This window comes from Centruroides vittatus, unplaced genomic scaffold (genome assembly GCF_030686945.1).
Source record: "Centruroides vittatus isolate TY-2023 unplaced genomic scaffold, ASM3068694v2 contig_883, whole genome shotgun sequence".
In the NCBI taxonomy this organism is placed as follows: Eukaryota; Metazoa; Arthropoda; class Arachnida; order Scorpiones; family Buthidae; genus Centruroides; species Centruroides vittatus.
In genome coordinates, this window is record NW_027122575.1 from 761,809 (window position 1) to 781,159 (window position 19,351).

The 19,351-nt window shown below is 29.9% G+C and overlaps 1 protein-coding gene across 1 annotated transcript in view; it reads left to right on the forward strand.

The window, feature by feature from the left end:
- The window catches only part of LOC136983544 (endoribonuclease Dicer-like), a 73,753-nt gene that overhangs the window by 53,850 nt on the left and 552 nt on the right, over positions 1-19,351 (forward strand). The window contains 6 exon segments of the mRNA XM_067280304.1: positions 9,612-9,782; positions 11,108-11,330; positions 12,297-13,993; positions 14,062-14,230; positions 17,571-17,640; positions 19,076-19,222. Of these exon segments, the coding sequence (XP_067136405.1) occupies positions 9,612-9,782; positions 11,108-11,330; positions 12,297-13,993; positions 14,062-14,230; positions 17,571-17,640; positions 19,076-19,222 (2,477 nt within the window).

Sequence of the window (19,351 nt, forward strand, 5' to 3'; positions counted from 1 at the left end):
TGTTTTTCATTGATTTTTAACAATTTCTGCCTGCAGTTTTTCTTTGTTGACATCTTTTGAATGCCCTATATATTGTTTATCTGTTAGTTCAAAATTTTCTGAACAGAACTTTTTAAAGCACATTTGACATATATTAAAAAGCTTCTTGCCTGTATTATTTAATTACAAAAACCACTTATTTACATATGACTAATGAACAGGCTTATTACACATTTGACGTGTTTAAAGTTTGAGAGCATCTTTCCATACACATCACAAACCTATTTTTTACTGTTTGTATGACATTATATCCTTTCCAAAATTCATACAGATGCATGCCAGATATGCTTTTTATCTGAAGACATTTCCATTTGATTTTATTCAAACAAAATACAAAGTAAAAAGTTTAAAATAAGCTTCTAAACAAAGAATAAAATCTCTTGTTAACAGTTATGTGTTAAATTTTATGACTGTTACAATTAATTAAATCATACAACTATGTTAAGTAATGTTAGCTGTTAAAACTGCACACAAACTTTCCATTTAGTCCAATGTAACCTTTATTTATTAACCATGGCATCAAAGAACTGTGTAGAGGCAACAAAATTCTGTAACTGAAATGAAAAATGAACTTATTACAAAGCATGAAAGAGGTACACTTGTGACAGTTATAGTGGCCATGTTTAAGATGTTGGATTTGATGGTGTGGGACCGGTAAATGCAATTTTCATTTTATAATACAATATTTATATTTTATTTATTATTTTCAAGTTTTAATTTATTATTAGAGCATGTAATTGTCTTATTTTTTCCTTAAATTATGTGTTGTTTAATTTTTTTGTCAATGGTATCCCTTTGTTCTGCCACTGTGTACAGCCAGTGTCTTTTCAATATCTCTCTTCAATTTAATTTGAGACAGGAAAAGAAGCAGGTTAGATCTTGAATATTTTCAAATTCTTGTTTTCCTAAACAAAAGTCTGCAGCAGATGAGAATGAGAACAATTATTTGTTAATCTATTGTAGTTGAGCTACTTTAAAACTCAAACTTAAAATTAAAACTTTGAAGTTTCATTTCTTAAAGTTTAGTAAGTTATTTTTATTTTTACTTTTTATTTTATTTTGTTAATATATTGAAATAAATGAAACAAGTTAATAATTTATTTAATATTTATTATTTAACTAAATAAGTTTTATAAGGTAATTCAGTTTACTAAGTATTTAAGGTATTTGAGATTTGGTTAATATTTGAATTTCATGATAATGATGTTTGCTCATTTCTAACTTTTATTATATATTATTTTTTTAAAGTACACTGTGAAATTTTTTAAATCTAAATGGATAAGAAAATTTTATTAATTGCTTGGATTTGAGATTCTTATGAGTAATTTCTTGCATGAATTAATGACTTTTAATTTTAATATCAAGGAGAAATGTTTGAGATTTGTTTACATAATTATAAATTTGCTATAAATATTGAATGTTTCTGTTTTATAGAATATACTGTTAACTTGCATTATAAAAAAGTAATGATGCCTTGGTCACACAGTTTTCAGATAAATTTCTTATAATTTCATTGTTTTGTAACCACTTAAAAGGGATTTTTTTGAACAAATAAATCGAAATGTTATCTCCTTTGAATCCAACGCCCACCTGAGTTCAAGAATTACTCAGAAGACGATTAATTCTCAGATATTTTATTTAAATGTATTTTGGAGATGAAATTCTCGCTGATCTCTCCTCAGTCTATAATTTTAACAAATATATAACCTTATGTCAATTTTTTTTTAAAGAGTAGAATTAATAGATAGGAGCAGAGAAGAAAAAATACTAATAACATAAAAAAGCAAAGCATTATTTTAAAAAATATGATATAGTTTTAATAAATTTTTAAAAGAAGAAAATCTGTCCTTAGAGCAGATAAAGCAAAGCAACTTATAATGAATGGGAAAGAAACAAGAACTTGGAATTAGTAAAAAATGAATATTTCTTAGAACTAAAAGAGAATCCTAAAAAGAGGATCCTAGAACTCAAATAATTACAAATTTAAATAAAGAAGTTAAAAATATATATAAAGAAAAATGGATAGATACAAAAGAAGAAAAATTTATATTGGTTGGTCAAATAGCAGAATACCTATTTTAAAAATTTGATTCAAGACTCATAAACCCAGAGAAAAACGTAGACTATTAGTTGGTTTTCCAGAATTTTTTGTATAACTTTAGAACATTACCTTAAAAAGAAACTACTCGATATCCAGTACTCTAATTACAGAATAACATCAGCAGATGAGTTAGTTAACAGAATATTAAAAATAAAATTTGAACCTACATACAAGCTCGTAAGCCTAGATGTAATTTTGATGTATCTCAGTATAAATTGGAAAATGATAGGAGAAAGCTTGAGGGATATCTGTTCAATAAGTATTTCTTATTTATCTCCTTTACTCCATTTTTCAAAAACTGTTGATTGTTGTAAAAACTTTTTAATTTCCCTTAAATACACATTTTCTTTATGGTTTCTAAGGCAATAAGATTTATAATGAATAACTTTGAAAAACAATGCAATACTAAAAAAGTTATTCATTATAAATTTTATTGCCTTAGAAACCATAAAGAAAATGTGTATTTAAGGGAAATTAAAAAGTTTTTACAACAACAACCAACAGTGATGTTTTGAAAAATAAGTCAAGGAGATAAATAAGAAATACTTTATTGAATGGCTATCTCTCAAGATTGAAACTTGGATGGTATGAAAAATTAAGAAATAGGTATAATGTTAGGGAAAATAAGGAAATAAAACAGTGTTTTCTTCCTGTGTATTAAAGGTTTGTTTGAGAAATATAATAAAATGTTGAATAGTGTACAAATTAAACTTGCTCCCTTTCAAAATAATATGCTTTTGAGGTTAACAATGATAGATCCAAAAATAGAGAGAGAGAAATTAGAAGGAGTTGTATATAGAATAATGTGCACATGTGATGTGCTGAGTTTCTACATTGGAGAAACCAAGCAAAAGTTAAAAAACCTGTTTCTCCAATTTAGTTAAAAGTTGCACCCATTGGCAATATACTGATTCAAGCCAACAAAGGGCACAAGCAAAAAAGGAGCCAAAAAGCAAACTTTGAACTACACACTTTCTCTCTGACCAGTGACTGCCAAGAACAGACTTTCCGATGAGTGGCCAACATGAAGATAATGGACCTTTGATCATACGGTTCGATACTGAAGTGTAACAAACAATATACATATATTGTAAATAAAACTATAGATAAACTGACGCCGTTCTTTCTTCATTGAACCAAGTGGTGTGACATTATCAATTGGTGACAAACACCAACAAGCGAATATCAGAACATTTGGCAGCTATTAGGCTAAAAAATAATAATTCACCAATATTTTGTCATTGTTGGGATAATGGTTGTAATATTAATATTGATAAAGTTAAAATATTTAAAGAAAAAAATATGGTAAAAAGAAGAATCAAAAAACATTATGCAATAATCATGCAAAATAATATAGTTAATATGAATGTCGGAATGATGGTTGATATATGTTGGAATATGGTGATAGGAGAGATAAATACAGCTTTGTGTGAGGTGAATTGTTATCTAAATCAAGATGTTGGTGATACAAGTTTCACAAGTTGTATGGCTATTAAGTCTGCTGAAGAGACTTTGTTGTGATCAAGGCGAAATGTGTTTGGAAGTAATATAGCTTATTAAAGAAATTTTCTCTGCTGTTTAAAAAATGTGTTGTTTGAATCTTTAACTTTTTATAATGGTTTTAAAAAGTTTAACTCCTCATAAGTCTGTACTGAAAGAGAAAAACTTCTTGGGTATTACAATACAAACAATTTAAGATATAAAAAAACTGACTCCCATCGTTTTTAACCTTTTTTGATATATACTTTATTTCTTGTTCAGCTCCTGGTGAATGAAATAACTTAATGGTATTCTGTTTAATTCTTTTGGGGAAGGTTGGGGTGGGGAATAGTGGGAAAAATTTAAATAATGGAGAAAAGTGGAATGTAAAGTGTAACAGTTAATGATGTCAAGAAGGAATGTAAAACATGAAGTAATTTGTGTGATATAATGCATGAAGTTCTGTAACTTTAAAACACTAGTTTTTACATGGAGTTTCTATTTCTATCCATCTTTACTTAACTTTTCTTTTGCTTGTAACTTTTTTCTTAATTTTAAAATTTTAATGAAATTTTAACTCAACATAACAAAGATGTCAAATCACTGATTGTATGGCAATCAATGGAATGAGTTGATTGAAATAGAATGGATATTTGGAATTATTGATACCAATCAGTCTGTATTAATGCCAAGGGAAGGCAACAGAAACTTTATGGAATTTTTCTGTAAGACATACTTTATTTAGAATCATTTCCATATGCATTTCATAAAATTTCAAGAAAAATTTATTTTGATGACAAAAGCAACACATCTGTTTTTTTTTTTTTTTTTTTTATATAGCTTTGATAGTAATAATTTTATTACATAAAAATATTGTCTTACAGAAAAATGTGCTTTATTCTTTGGCAGAATATGATAAAAACAGCAGACCATTATGTTCAGACAGCTACATAATATCAAAGCAGCTAACATTCTTGTCCATGAAAATCTGTCTATCTCATTACATCAAAGTAAAGATACTGAACATTGTTTGTGGCAAGTCTACAAGTCAGAACTATGTTGTCACAGCTTTATCAACATTTGCCTGTAGTATGTAGGTGCAAAAGATTGCACATAAATACTATTAAACATGTTCATGTATGTTTGTTACCTGACTAATATTTCTTCATCTGAAAAACAATTTTCTATACATTGAATCTGCAATAAATTCATGAAAACAAAATAACTTAAATTTATGACATACTTTCCTTCCTCTATATTGAAAGTGAAACACTTACAGTACTGAAATATTGGCAGATGTACCTTAAAAATTTTATTTCTGAAGCCTACCACTATGCCCTGTGCTGAAATAAACATGTGCGACATCTGCTACACTGTTAACAGAACACAACTAGAAGACACTATGTAGACAACATTCACAATTTTTGGCACAAAAAGTTTACATCACTGCATCAGGAACTAGCTAAACATCTAACACTCATCATCATCATCATCATCATCAATCTATAGGATGTGCCAAAATTTCTTACTCAGGGCATCATGTACATGAAACCTAAAAACAATACCACCAACGACCAATTACATGTCTTCCAACACTCTACAAATTATTGACATCCTGTATTGCAAACAAAATATACAAAGTGAAGTTGAAGAATACAACATTCTTACAGAACAACAAAAAGGTTACCATAGAAATCACAGGGAATGCAAAGAACAGTTACTCGTAGATTCAGTCATTCTACGGCAAGCACACAAACAACACAGAAACATACATATGGCATATGTAGACTACAGAAAAGCATTCGACAGTGTTCCACACAGTTGGCTGTTACATATTCTACACATGTACAAAATACATCCATCACTCATTGCATTCTTTCAAAACACTATGCAGCACTGGAGAACAACACTACATCTCAGGGTTAGTAACATTTCCATACAAACAAACCAAATTTTTATTAGGCGAGGAATTTTTCAAGGAGATTCCTTGAGTCCTCTCTGGTTCTGCTTAGCCCTGAACCCATTATCCAACATGTTAAACAACACACAACATGGTTACAATATCAGACATGAAAAAACAATGCAGTTTACACTGTCATATCTCATGTACATGGATGACATAAAACTTAATGAAGTTGTTTTTGTGTGGATGCATAAACTCCTACAAATCACACATTCATATACAAATGGAGTTTTGTCCTAGACCAGTGGTTCCCAAACTTTTTTGATTCTAGGTACCCTTGCTAAATGCAGATTTTCCCAAGGCACCCTACATCAAATTCCAACAAGTACATTAAATTCTAACATTATAAAAATTTTATAACATTTCGTGGTGCCTCTGTAAGGAAGCTGCAGCACACACTTTGGGAACCACTGGCCTAGACAAATGCAAAACACGTTTCTTCAGAACTCCTTTTTCTGTATGAAGATGTTGCACTTGGGACGTTATTGAATCTATGGAAGAGGGTGAGTTCTACAAGTATTTAGGATTCCAACAGGCCAAACTAACAGAACATGCACAAATGAAGCAAAGATTAATTAAAGAATACCAAAGTAGGTTAAACACTATTCTCAGAACACAGTTAAATGCAAAACACAGTTAGAGTAATAAACACATATATCGTTCCAGTACTCACATATTCTTTTGGAATGATACATTGGACTCACACAGATCTTGAGCAACTCCAAAGGAAAACAGGAACCACACTTACTAAGCATAAACATCATCATCCTAAATCAGCTGTAGAAAGATTAACCCTTCCACGTAAAGATGGCGGACGTGGCCTGATCGACATAGTAAACCTTCACTACAAACAAATACAGTCACTGCGAGAGTTTTTCTACAAAAAGCAAGAAACATCACAGTTACATAAAGCAGTAACTCTAGCAGACTCAAATAACACGCCATTAAATTTACACTCGCAACATATGGAGACAATACAACATATAAAAAGCATAGACACCATTAAGCAATTGTAGGTTCAAAAGGCACTCTACAGCAGACATCCCTACGACCGAGCCAAGGATTTTGTTGACAAAACTGCATCAAACAGCTAGTTAGCTTGGGGATGCCTCTTTGGGGAGACAGAAGGATTCATGATTGCCATACAGGATCAGGTCATAAATACTAAAAACTACAGAAAACACATAATCAAAGATACAACACTCACAAATGACACATGCAGAAAATGTCACATCATGCCAGAAACTATACAACACATGACTTTCGGTTGCAAGCTCTTGGCACAGACAGATTATTTACATAGACATAATCAAGTAGCAAATATAATACATCAAGAGCTTGCAAAGAAACACAAATTAGTAGACATCCGTGAACCATACTACAAATACTTTCCACAGACAGTACTGGAAAACAACATGCACAAAACGTACTATGACAGAGCCATAATCACAGATAAAACAATTTACCACAACAGACCAGACATCACATTCATTGACAAACACAATAAAATCACATACATTGTAGACATATCCATTCCAAACACTCACAATGTACAAAACACATGTACTGAAAAAATTAGCAAGTACACAGAACTCGTCCAGGAAATAAGCACTCTATCCATCCTCCACAGATGCCTTATTGTACCTGTCATTCTCTCCTCTACAGGTGTCATACTCCACACACTACACAAAAGCCTGGGCACAGGCTTTTATGTAGTGTGCGTGTTTTTAAACTACAATTGAATAGAAACAGAACACACAACTAGAAGGCCACTATATTGAATACATGTCATATTGTTAGGAAATTCCTGAATACAGACACCCACACTGACACACTTTTTTAATTTTTTTGTTTTGGTTACTATGCCTTGACTTTGGTCTGGCGTAGTACACAGCCATGGGTGTTAACTGAGTATAACTCACAAAACCCAACATAATAATAATATCAAAAACTGAATATAAAATCTTGTACTTAAATGTTTAAAGTAAAAATATAATTTTAATTGGCCAAAAAATCAAAATATTTTAAAGTATGAAAAGAATAAAGGGCCTGAATATTATCTTCCTTATCTGTTAGTTAATAACAAATTCTTTCACCGAACAATAAGATGGAATGCTTTGAGATGTGACCTTGATTGGCTTTAAGCTGGCAATGGAAATGTTTCCATCACTGCCTCTCCAGTCTAGCTTTGTGTGCAGAGATTAGTAACATGGCATCGCCGGCCAAACTATACAGAAAAAACGTCTTAGCTTTAACAAGACTCAGAGAAAAATTTAATTTCTTATTGGACTGTAAACGGAACAAGGTTTTTCCAACGTCGATCCAGAAAATCAGTTTACCAACAGGCTGCTCCTCCCTGCTCCCAAGGCTCAAGTTTGTCTGCCTTAGAAAAGCCATTCGAAGCACCAGGAAGTCGTTATATGCTAACTTGCACCAGCTTATCAACCTCGAAAACACCCTCTTTAACCTCGACCCGGTCCTCCTGTCAAATGTCAACTCCAGAGTCATAAACCTACAAGAGCAAGTTCAGCAGTCTCTACGCAGGAAATACACCAAAAAATTGAGTTGGGTCATGAAAAACCAAAAGAAACAGCGCAAAAACAAGCTGGAATGTCCCCTCATATGCTGGGACAATATTAAACCTCCGGAAGAGTTGGTTCAAGCCTTTAGATTTGGGCCTATGTTCGCTCCAAAACCTCCGAAAATCTCAGCTTATACTATCGTTCCGAATATCGAGAAACTTCTACGGCCTGTTACAGCTCAACATAAAGAGTTCTTTAGATGGAATACAGCGCTCAGCAGAAGAATTAAAGAGGTTGACGACAGAGACAAGGTTTTCTGGACAAGCGTAGATAAGAGTAAGGAAATGGTTACAAGCTAACGATATCACCCTTACTAGAGCGGATAAAAGCAGAAACGTCGTTCTTATGAAGAAGCATACGTACGTTCAGCTCCTCGAGGAATATATCAGGTCTACGGAATGCCAAAATATCGCAGAAAGTTTCTTAGACAAGCTCCAGAATAGAGTTGTTAGATTTACCTGTTCACCTCTAGCTAAACACCTACGCCTAGGAAATGCAACGATGCGGTCTCCCGAGGTACCAAGGCTTTTTGGCTATGCTCTCCAGTTATTTATAGCTCCATAGGTTAGACCAGGGGTGGCCAACATACAGCTTGCATAATGGATTTATGCGGCCCATGATTAATTTTTCAATATTAGCTACTTAACTTCCAATAATTGGTCGAATGGATGATTCGCGATACTTCTTCATTTTTAAAAAAATTCAATTGTAGAGATTTACAACCTTTGTATTCATCTGTTATAAATTTACACTATTTGAAGAATGAAAGACCCTACACTCACTGAAACTCCTCTGCCATTCTGTCATGTCACTGTTTATGCTGATGTGTGATGCACAGCACCACCTGCCTGTCAACCCTTTTTTTTTTATTATTTTATTTTGCTTGTACATTTCTTCGTATTGTAAAATGACATTGCGCATGCGTCAGGAACTTCTGTTCAAACAAACCTGACCTGCCGCTCGGATCAGCGTATTTGTATTTAACATGATTTAATTTTAATATTTTGTTCAGCCTGTGAAAAAATTTTTCTTTCCAATTTGGCCCAGGGGCAAAAACTGTTGGCCACCCTGGGTTAGGACTTACTCAATAATTCTTTACTGTGAAATTATTTTAACACACCTTTATATTCTTTAATGGATCATGTTAATTGTTGGAATTGGACTAATTCCACTACCAGGGTTTCTGACCTGTAGTCTTTTACTGTGTGTAGACATTAATGTTGTCACATCCAAGAGTATGGACCACTTTTATTTAATTTCAACAGATCATTGTGGTTTATTTGTAGTAAAAAAAATTAGAAAAATTTTAGCTAAAACTTTAATATAATAATAATGAAATTATAATAAAAAATTATTAAAATATTTAAGTTATTACTTAGAACTAATTTTCGTGAATTTAACAATTTTATTTTTAATAATATGTTAAAATTATTATTTTTTATTTCAGATTCCAGATCTTCTACAAAAAAGTTTACCTACAGAGCACGATACTTGTTTTCTATATACTGTTCATATGAAATTTTCTTCAGTTAAAAACTTGGGAATATTACGAGATGCTGAAAATGTTGAAAATGGAACAAGTGAATATGGAATTTTAACAACAAAACAATTTCCAACGGTTAATAGCAATTATTTTAAGATAAATTAATGATTTAAATCTTACAGTTCGACATTTATAATTCTGATTAACTTCTGTTTTATTAATTATAAATATTTTTATTACAATGAAAGTAACTACTAAGTTAAGTAACCAAAGTATTTATAATTTCATATAAATACTTAGTGAGTCATGTCTTGAAAATTAATTGGTCTGGAAACAAAGATTGGCTAGAGATTTGGCTAACATAATTGGCAATGATCTGTACTGTAAGCAGGAATTGCTGGTTTGTGTCCTGCTTTAAACTGATCTTTTCTAACATTATATTCTAAATTTATTTATAATTTTGAAATTTAACACAAGGTGGCAGCTTAACCACCTGCATTTAGTCCAAATTATGTAATATCTGTATAATTAAGTAGTTGAACTATAAGCCTGATTTTAAATCAGACAGTATCATTGCAAGTATGAAATATTTTTTTTTAGAAATGATTTTAGGCTAATTAATTTTGCCCAGCATCAACACCCCAATTTATACTTAGTATAATATTTTTGTTACTTTAACTTAGCAGTTATTTTTGTGCTATTGAATATATTAAGTTTTATGCTGTTGATATTTTTACTACATTTCATTACTTTGAGTTCACTAAAGATGATATATATTAATATCTTATATCAGAATGCACAGTGAATTTATAATATCGATATACCAGAGCAAAAAGAGATCTATTCTCAGTCTGTTGTTGTTATTGCTATATAAATTGTTACATGTTGTATAAAGCAATGTTATTTTTCAAAATACTTAAACCAGGGGTCCAATGGACCTGAAACCTGGAAATGTCAGGGAATTTATCAGATACGGGAAAAGCCATGGAAATCTTGGAGTTTGGTATTAAACCTAGAAAACCAAAAAAAAAAAATTATTATTGCAGCATGAATAATACATTGTATAATGAAAAGGGTGCAACAGAAACAATTTGAATGTGCATGTTGTGTCACATGATATGAATTATGAACTAAAATTATTACATTATGCATGCTAATTAAATTTAAGTATAATAATTACTAATATTTACTCCAATGTTTTAAGAAAATACAAAATTTGAATTATGTGGCTTTAAATTGTTAAAATCTTTATTTTGCTAGAATGTCCTATGATCTAGCAAACTAGATGTGAATATTCAGATTTACCAAAATATCCAATAATATAACTATGAAATATAATTTACTTCATAATGATTGTTATTTATTATAATCTATTTTTATTGTGTAATCTAAGTTATTACAAACACACACAAATAAATTTTGCTGTAATTTTCTTATACTAATTTTTTATTTATTTTCAGTTATTTGAATTTCCAGTTTTCACAGCAAAAACTGCACTGAAAATTGATATAAATATTGAATCTGTAAAAACTTGTATGGAATTCAGTAATGATCAGTTATGTGCTATCCAAGTATTTCATCAATATATATTTACAGAAATTCTTCAAATAGATACTAAAAGATTTCAGTTTGATCCAAAAACAGCTGAGTTCTCTCTATATATTGTTCCAATTATAAAAAATGGTAATTTTTTCCATATTAAGATTGTTTTATATAGTATTTCATAAACAGTTATGTTTTGAATTTATTTTGAAAGTATTGGTTACAATATTTATTATAAGGAAATTTTAAGCTGTTTTTAGAACTAAGTAATTAATGAGAAAAGTAAAAATTTTTTTATATCTGTTGAAAAAAAATTAAATAAATTTACTTTTTAATTTTAAAATTTTAATAAAATTTTTTTTAACTTAAAATATAGTTAAAAAATTAATTATGAAATTAAACTTGTTTATTATTATTACTTGTGAAGTTTGATAATCATTTTGAATTGCTTTTTTCTTCAGTAATATTAAAAACCAGTTAAAGGAAAGTCAATATATCTAATGATCATAATAATTTGAACTGATAACAAATTTATATTATTATTTATACATAATTGTATGAGAAGAAAATCTTCACTATACACTTTTTATCTTGATGAATGTCTAATAATTTTAATTCTTGATACAAATATACTGAAAAAATCTTTACTTCACTCTATTAAGAACACAAAAAAGACAATTCATTATAATTTATACAGTTGAAAAATGATACTAAGTCATATTATATCATTAATGTGTGATGTATGATATATGAATTGCATGTGTCAGTTTCATATTACCTACTGTGTAGCTTTTGTCATGAATGGAAAAAAAACAACAAATTAATTCATTTAAAAAACTACATAATAAAAATAAATTCAGAATAAATATAATTATTTCTTATTTAAGATTCTTCCTTTCTGAAGTATGATTTTCAACACTATTAAAGAAAAAATCTTTTCTATAGTCTTATTTGTTTATTGTGTTTAGAGAACTCATGTCGTAATGAAGAGAATTTCTACAGAGTACAAAATATGTCTGAACTTTTTAACTTATTCAGAATCTGAACTCTAAATAAATTATATATATTTTGTATGTACTGATATTATATTTTAATTTGTCTTTTCAGATGAATGTAATTCTAATGGAATTGACTGGAACTTGATAAATCTAGTTTGTTGTCATGTAAATACAGAAAAACAAGAATTGATTAAAAGGAATAAAAATGCAATAAATTCAAAATCCTATGATGATGCTGTAATATATACTTGGTATAATGATACCAGAAGAAAACATTTTTTTTATGTTAATGAAATTTTACATCAGAAATCACCATTATCTTGTTTTCCATCCAAAGAATATAAGAACTATAAACAGTATTTTAATGATAAATACAGTGTTGAAATTGAAAATGAAAATCAGTTTCTTTTATCTTGTGGTTATATTAATAATGCATTTTGTACAAAAATAACCTCTAGATATTTAGATCAATATGGCAAATCACAACAGAAAAATAGCATTGGAAAACTGAAGAAAGAAACAATTGTCAATCTTGTTCCTGAACTTTGCATTATTATACCTTTATCATATTCTTTTTTCAGAAAGATTTTAACACTTCCTTCAGTTTTATATCGATTGAGCTCATATATTCAAGCTGATCAGTTTCGTATTACAATTGCTAAAGAGGCTAACATTGGTTTGGCTGAACTTCCACCTGATTTTAAATGGCCAACTTTTGAATATGATAACTATTATCAGAAGAGTTCTGAAAATTTATCCAATTTACAACATGCTGTTAACAGAAACACTCAGATAAGCACAGAAAAAATCAAACTTGGAGAACGTGAAGTATCAAAAATTAATCTTGATTACCAAGAAGATTTAAGTAATTATTGTGGGCCAAACCCTGAGAAAATATTGGCTGCTTTTACTTTAATTCGATCTCAAGATTGTTTTAATTTAGAAAGGCTGGAAGTTATTGGTGATTCATTTTTAAAATATTCAGTTAGTGTAAACTTATATCTCAAATATAAATTGGATGAAGGAAAATTGACACAATTAAAAGCTTTAATAATTAGTAACTACAATCTTTATCAATTATCAAAATCAAAAAATTTAGAAAAATGTATCATTGGACAGAAATTTGACTTTAAAAGAAATTGGTTACCACCTTGTTTTACTGTTAAAAAGAAAGAGACTACTACTAAAAATATCAGTACTGGAATAACAGATCAGAATTTATCTGATAAATCTTTAGCTGATTCTGTAGAGGCTTTAATTGGTGTCTATCTATTGAATTGTGGATTTCATGGAGCTGTAAAATTTATGTCATGGTTAAAGTTTAAAATATTTGATGATGTATCTTTGAATTCAAATTGTTTACCAATGGAAATTGAAACCATTGATGGTACAGAAGGTGAAAGAAGACTATCTATTCATCCAGAAGATTATGAATTTGAAAAGTTGAAAATGAAGAGGTTTGAAGAAAAAATTGGATATACATTTAAAGAAAAATTGCATTTATTAGAAGCTCTCACTCATCCTTCTTATTATGAAAAAGGCAGAAATTACAATTGTTATCAGAGATTAGAATTTTTAGGTGATGCGGTTCTTGATTACATAATAACTCGATATTTGTATGAAGATCCAAGAGATCATAAGCCAGGTGTTTTAACAGATTTACGTGCAGCTCTTGTCAATAATCGTACTTTTGCGGTATTGGCTGTGAAACAGAATTTTCATAAATATCTTCAAAGTAATTCAGAGAACCTTTTTAAGGTCATTGATAGATTTGTAACAAAAGTTATGGAAAGTGAAAATATTCAGGTAACTACAGTAATTTAATAATAATATTTCTCATATTCTTTTTTGATACAATTTTATTAATGTTTTAGGATTTTATTAATGAAACAGAACAAATGGATGATGATATATATGAAATTGAAGTACCAAAACCTTTATCTGATATATTTGAATCAGTGGCTGGGGCTATATATATTGACAGTGGAATGTCTTTAGAAACTGTGTGGGATGTTTATTATCCAATGATGAAATCAATTTTTGGTAATATTTTGAGACTATTTTATTAAATTATTAATTAATATAAACATTGTTTTTGCATTTCAAATAAATATAAATGAAAAGAAATAATATATAACAAGAATTAGTTTTCCTAAAATAGTTTTATTAGTGAAATATATTTAAACACAAACACAACAATTTCTTCCTAACAAATATCTTAGCTTACCAGCATTTTTCACAATATGTTGGAGTATCCATTTTTTGTTGCTATTTTTCAAGCCATTTCAGATGAATTGCTTAGACTAATTACTGTAAAATTTTATGTTAATAGAGTTATCACATTAGTGATAATAAAAACAAGTACTTTCAATGTTGCATAGACATCTTCCTTAGGTAGATTAGAATGTTTTAAAATGTTCTAATTTAAAACTATTGTAAAAGAGCACAATTAAATTTGTAAATATCAAAATTTGAACTTTAGTATACTATATTTTCAATATATTTCAATTAATATTTATGTTCGAATTTTGATATTTACAAATTTAATTGTGCTCTTTTACAATAGTTTTAAATTAGAACATTTTAAAACATTCTAATCTACCTGAGGAAGATGTCTATGCAACATTGTGAAAGTACTTGTTTTTATTATCACTATGAAGATAGAGTTAATAGAGTTATCACTAAAATGCTACTCACATCATCGTTTTGATGTTGAAACACTAATTATGTATGAAATAAACAAAACTTTGATATGAAGAATATAGTTTATTTAATGACACTGTGAGATCTGGACTTTTATAAGGATTTTTTTTTATTAAATCTTTTTGAAATATTTTAACTAATTTTCTTAACACAATCTTTAAAATATTCAATCTCTTTCCTGGCAATATTATCACCCTTCTCATCAACAACCATTAAGAATTTATCTACAACAACCGCTAAAAGTTTATAACTCTCCATTGAGAACATCAACATTCACCCACACAAACATCATCAATCTAGCATTGCAAGTTGACAACCGATTTCACCATCTTTGCAGTGTCCCAGAAACACCTGTGACCCCACACTTGCAAAAAGCAACCTTTGTCTTCAACAACATGCAGTCACCTGACCAATTTTCCCAGGCCTATCCAAATATAAGACCAGTCCACCCCCCTTCGGGGCAGTCTCTCTGAATACTTGATCTGGTGCATGACCAGTGATCATTATTGTGGTTGGGCAGAAACTATTAATTTGCATCCAAGGAAAGCATTTGCATTTATTCAAACCTCCACGAGATTGTTAAAAAGAGGTATGATATTAAATTGATGTAAACTCTCTCTTGGCCCCTCTAAACTGTATGCAAAAGTTAGGAATCTTGTAAACATACGAGATAGCTTAGACAGGTTATCTTTGATTTTCTGTTTATGTCATTGTTAATTTTGTTGTTCATTAAATTTTTGCTTTTTCTTGTTAATGGTGTTCATTACTCATATATTGCCTACACCTTACCGACGACCCCTCTCTCTCTCCTCCACTCAACCTGACAAACTGATCCCGATCTCACAGGACCAAGGGGGAAAAAACGCCTTCTACTGACAAAGTGGCAGGTTTCACCAACCTGTTGCCGGCAAAAGGGTAACACATCCGCCTTGCCCTTGGTTAACCCACAACACCATAAAACATGATGGCAAGAATAAATTCATAATGAATAATCTCCTTCATATCCAAAGATGCCACTAACAATATTTTAATGTTGGAATTTCGGCTGGGTTCATCTCTTGCTATCCACTCTCTTGATTTAAGTATCAAAGCTGTACACTCAAGATTTCATTGCCAATAATGATGATGTCAGTCCAACTTGGACCAGTATCAAACATTTCCAAGTGGATTTGTTTTTGCTGGTCTATGAGAAAATGAAGAACAAACTTTGTTGGTGTATGTCTTGGCCTAAGATCTTTCATTGTGGTGGTTGTGAATTTTGACATTTTACTGAGTTTACATAGTATTTTTACAAATGTTGTAAAGTACTATTTTTTTTTTTTTTTAGTATCTTAGGAAACCGACTATAATTACGGTCGGTAAAACTTCCGTTAACCTAACGGGTACTTTACGCGGATTCGAGATTAGTTTGCCAGGCCTGGGCTTTTAAGCGTGCACCGAAAATTTAGTAATAACAACGATAAATATCAAGTCAAATCAAAAGTTCAAATATATTTAATTAGCAACTAGAACGTACTACGTACAAATATCAATAATTCCAAACAAAATTTATTAACGAAAATCAACAAGTCAACCCGACAATAAACTTAGCTACTTAGCTTAACTTAATAGTAATTTCCCCTTTGAAATTCGACAATCAAATACTTAGAAACTATGAACAAAATCTCTTACTAATTAAACGTCTATCCGTCACCTCACTATACGAAGAAACTATTTCCTCAATACTTTCGATATCGTCAAATCGTCAATCGAACTCCTCTTTAGCACCTTGGATCGTCCAATTATCAATCTGGACTTCTATCAGAAAATACTTCGCTTTCGAATTAACCTCGCTCTCACAGTCGCCTCGATTTGGAAATCACCTCCCCTTCTTCGGTTAACGTACGGGTTTTATACTGTGAGGTGACGTCACACTTGAGCTGGGTTACTCCTCTTATTTACATACTTAGTTGCTAACATTAACTTTGTTCTGGCAGCTTTAAGTTTCCGACAAAGCTTATAAACCATTTACAAAATATTTATCATAATTTTCTGGGATGTTTAAGACGGTTTATCAAGTATTTCTCTACTAGTGATTGTGGGGACTCCCCCCCCATTTTTTTTCTGCGGACTGTTACTTCCGCCGGGCAGCGCAAGTGCGCAAGATGTTTCCTATGGCGCTTATTTCTCCGTGAGTTGTTTTTTCTTCATTTTTCATTACTAACAAGAGAGTGGTGGGGAACCTTCGTCCTAAATAAACATAAACCCCAAACAAAAAGATAATAAAACGGAAATAATAATAAAATAAAAAATAAGGTTCAGACTCAGTTCCTTACACCGTGTTAGTTATTAATTATATTACATTTATTAATTTATTTTTAAAATGCAAATATTTCAAAAATTCATAATTTTAAGAATATTTTTAATTAGAAATTTTCCAAAAAATTACTATTGTTAAGAACAAAATGTGTTTTACAAAAAAAATATTTAAAAAACTGCACATACATGCATGAAACTCTTAGTAAGATATTGCAGTTTTAAAAATATTGTGTAAACACTTATTGTCAGAGGTGAAAAGGGGGTTTTAAATGCAGTAAAATTAAATTAATTTATTATTTAAGTTAACTCAGTAAATTTAGCAGCATGTATTAATATTATTGATGTATTTTAAAATGTTCAATTAATGTATGTTCTCTTTCAGATATATGTGATAACATACCAAAATCATTTGTTAGACAGTTACATGAATTGTATCCTAAAACTAAATTTTCGTAAGTACTAGTTTATATATATATATATATATATATATATACACATATATTTGTGCAATTTAAATTCCTAGTAGTATGGTTCTGCACTCTACCAATAAAATATTAATAAGTTACAGTGTTGATTTTGGCTTGAAGGATTTTACAGGTAGATGTGATATGTATTCAATACAGGTTTTACCAAAATAATGTTCTGAGGATTTTTAGTGGTCTCTTGGAATTCTACATAAATCTTGTTATGTACAGTACATCTGATTTTGTATGGACTATATAATATACAGAGCGATCATAATTAAAAAGTAGATGTTCAAAGCTCTGTCAAATGAAGTAGTGGGAAAATTTGGTATACATTGTCCTGGCTTCAATTAGTAATAGCAATAAAACCAGTTTTTGATAAAATTGATTAACTGGTTTTCAGTAAACTGTGGGTTTAGCAAAAACCCAAAAACTGGTTTGAACAGGCAACAAAATTGGTATCATAATCTTTACTTGCCTTTTTTGACTTTTAGTTGGAAGTAAAGTATGCTTGGATTTAAGACGATTCTGCATAACTGATATATTAATAGAAAATTTCAGTAACATTACAATTTATGCATGGCACCAATTTACCATCCTTCACTGTTTCAAAATAATGCCATGCATTACTCATATTTAAATCTTAAAATTAAATTAATGTGGAAACTAGCACAAATTAATTTTAAAATAAAGTTTTCAAAAATGCTATCTGTTAAATACTTAAACTCCAACATTTACCAACATTGAAGAAACACTGACCTGTTTTTGCTGGGAATAATATCAATACATGACACAGGCATATTTGTGAGTCTTGTCTAATATTTACTGTAGTACTTTATTAATATAAATAAAATGCAATATTAAAACATTGGTTGTACTGAATTAAAACCTTTTTTTTTTTTTTTACCAAAACTGTTTAACCAATTTCAAGAATTTCTGGTTTCTGCCAGCATTAGTTTCAATTTTTCAGGAAAAAATTTTACTTTAAAATTCAGAAATTATGGCAGAATTTGCTGCTGCTCTCCCTCTTAACCCCTTCAGTCTCCAGTCGAAAACTGATCAACTTGCCGGTCGTTTTTCACACGGTCACCTTATCTCCTATTGTTCTCTTCCTGTTCATGGAATGGCTAATCCTATCCAAAGGCAATAACAGTTGTCCTAGAAAGTTCCAGAAAAGGATAGAAGAAATCATAGAAATAGCATAGAATTATGACTATATACATGTTTATATAATATATATATATATAATATGGCTGACAGCTACACTACAGTATAAGCCTGCTTTTTTTTTATTGGATTTATTATATACATAATTATTTAGAAATTTTCTCAAATAATTATTCAATTAAATCTGTTAGTATTTTATGTGGATTTTATTTTTATTAATATGTTCATAAGAATAATATAAAGTATTTTATTACAGAAAAGCCAAACTAATGGATGATAGAAGTGTTAAAGTGACAGTAACTGTTAATGGAAATATTGAGTTTGAAGGTTTTGGTGCAAACCAAACTGTTGCGAAAAAAGCTGCTGCCAAAAGGGCATTAAATACTCTGAAAAAAGATACTATGTAGGTATTCAATAATAAATTTTTAATCTATTATTCAAAGTAAATCATGGTGTTTCTTCTCAAATTCAGAAAATTCTCAATTTAAAACATTGGTGAATACAGTCATCAGAAAAAAAATCTAGAATAGTA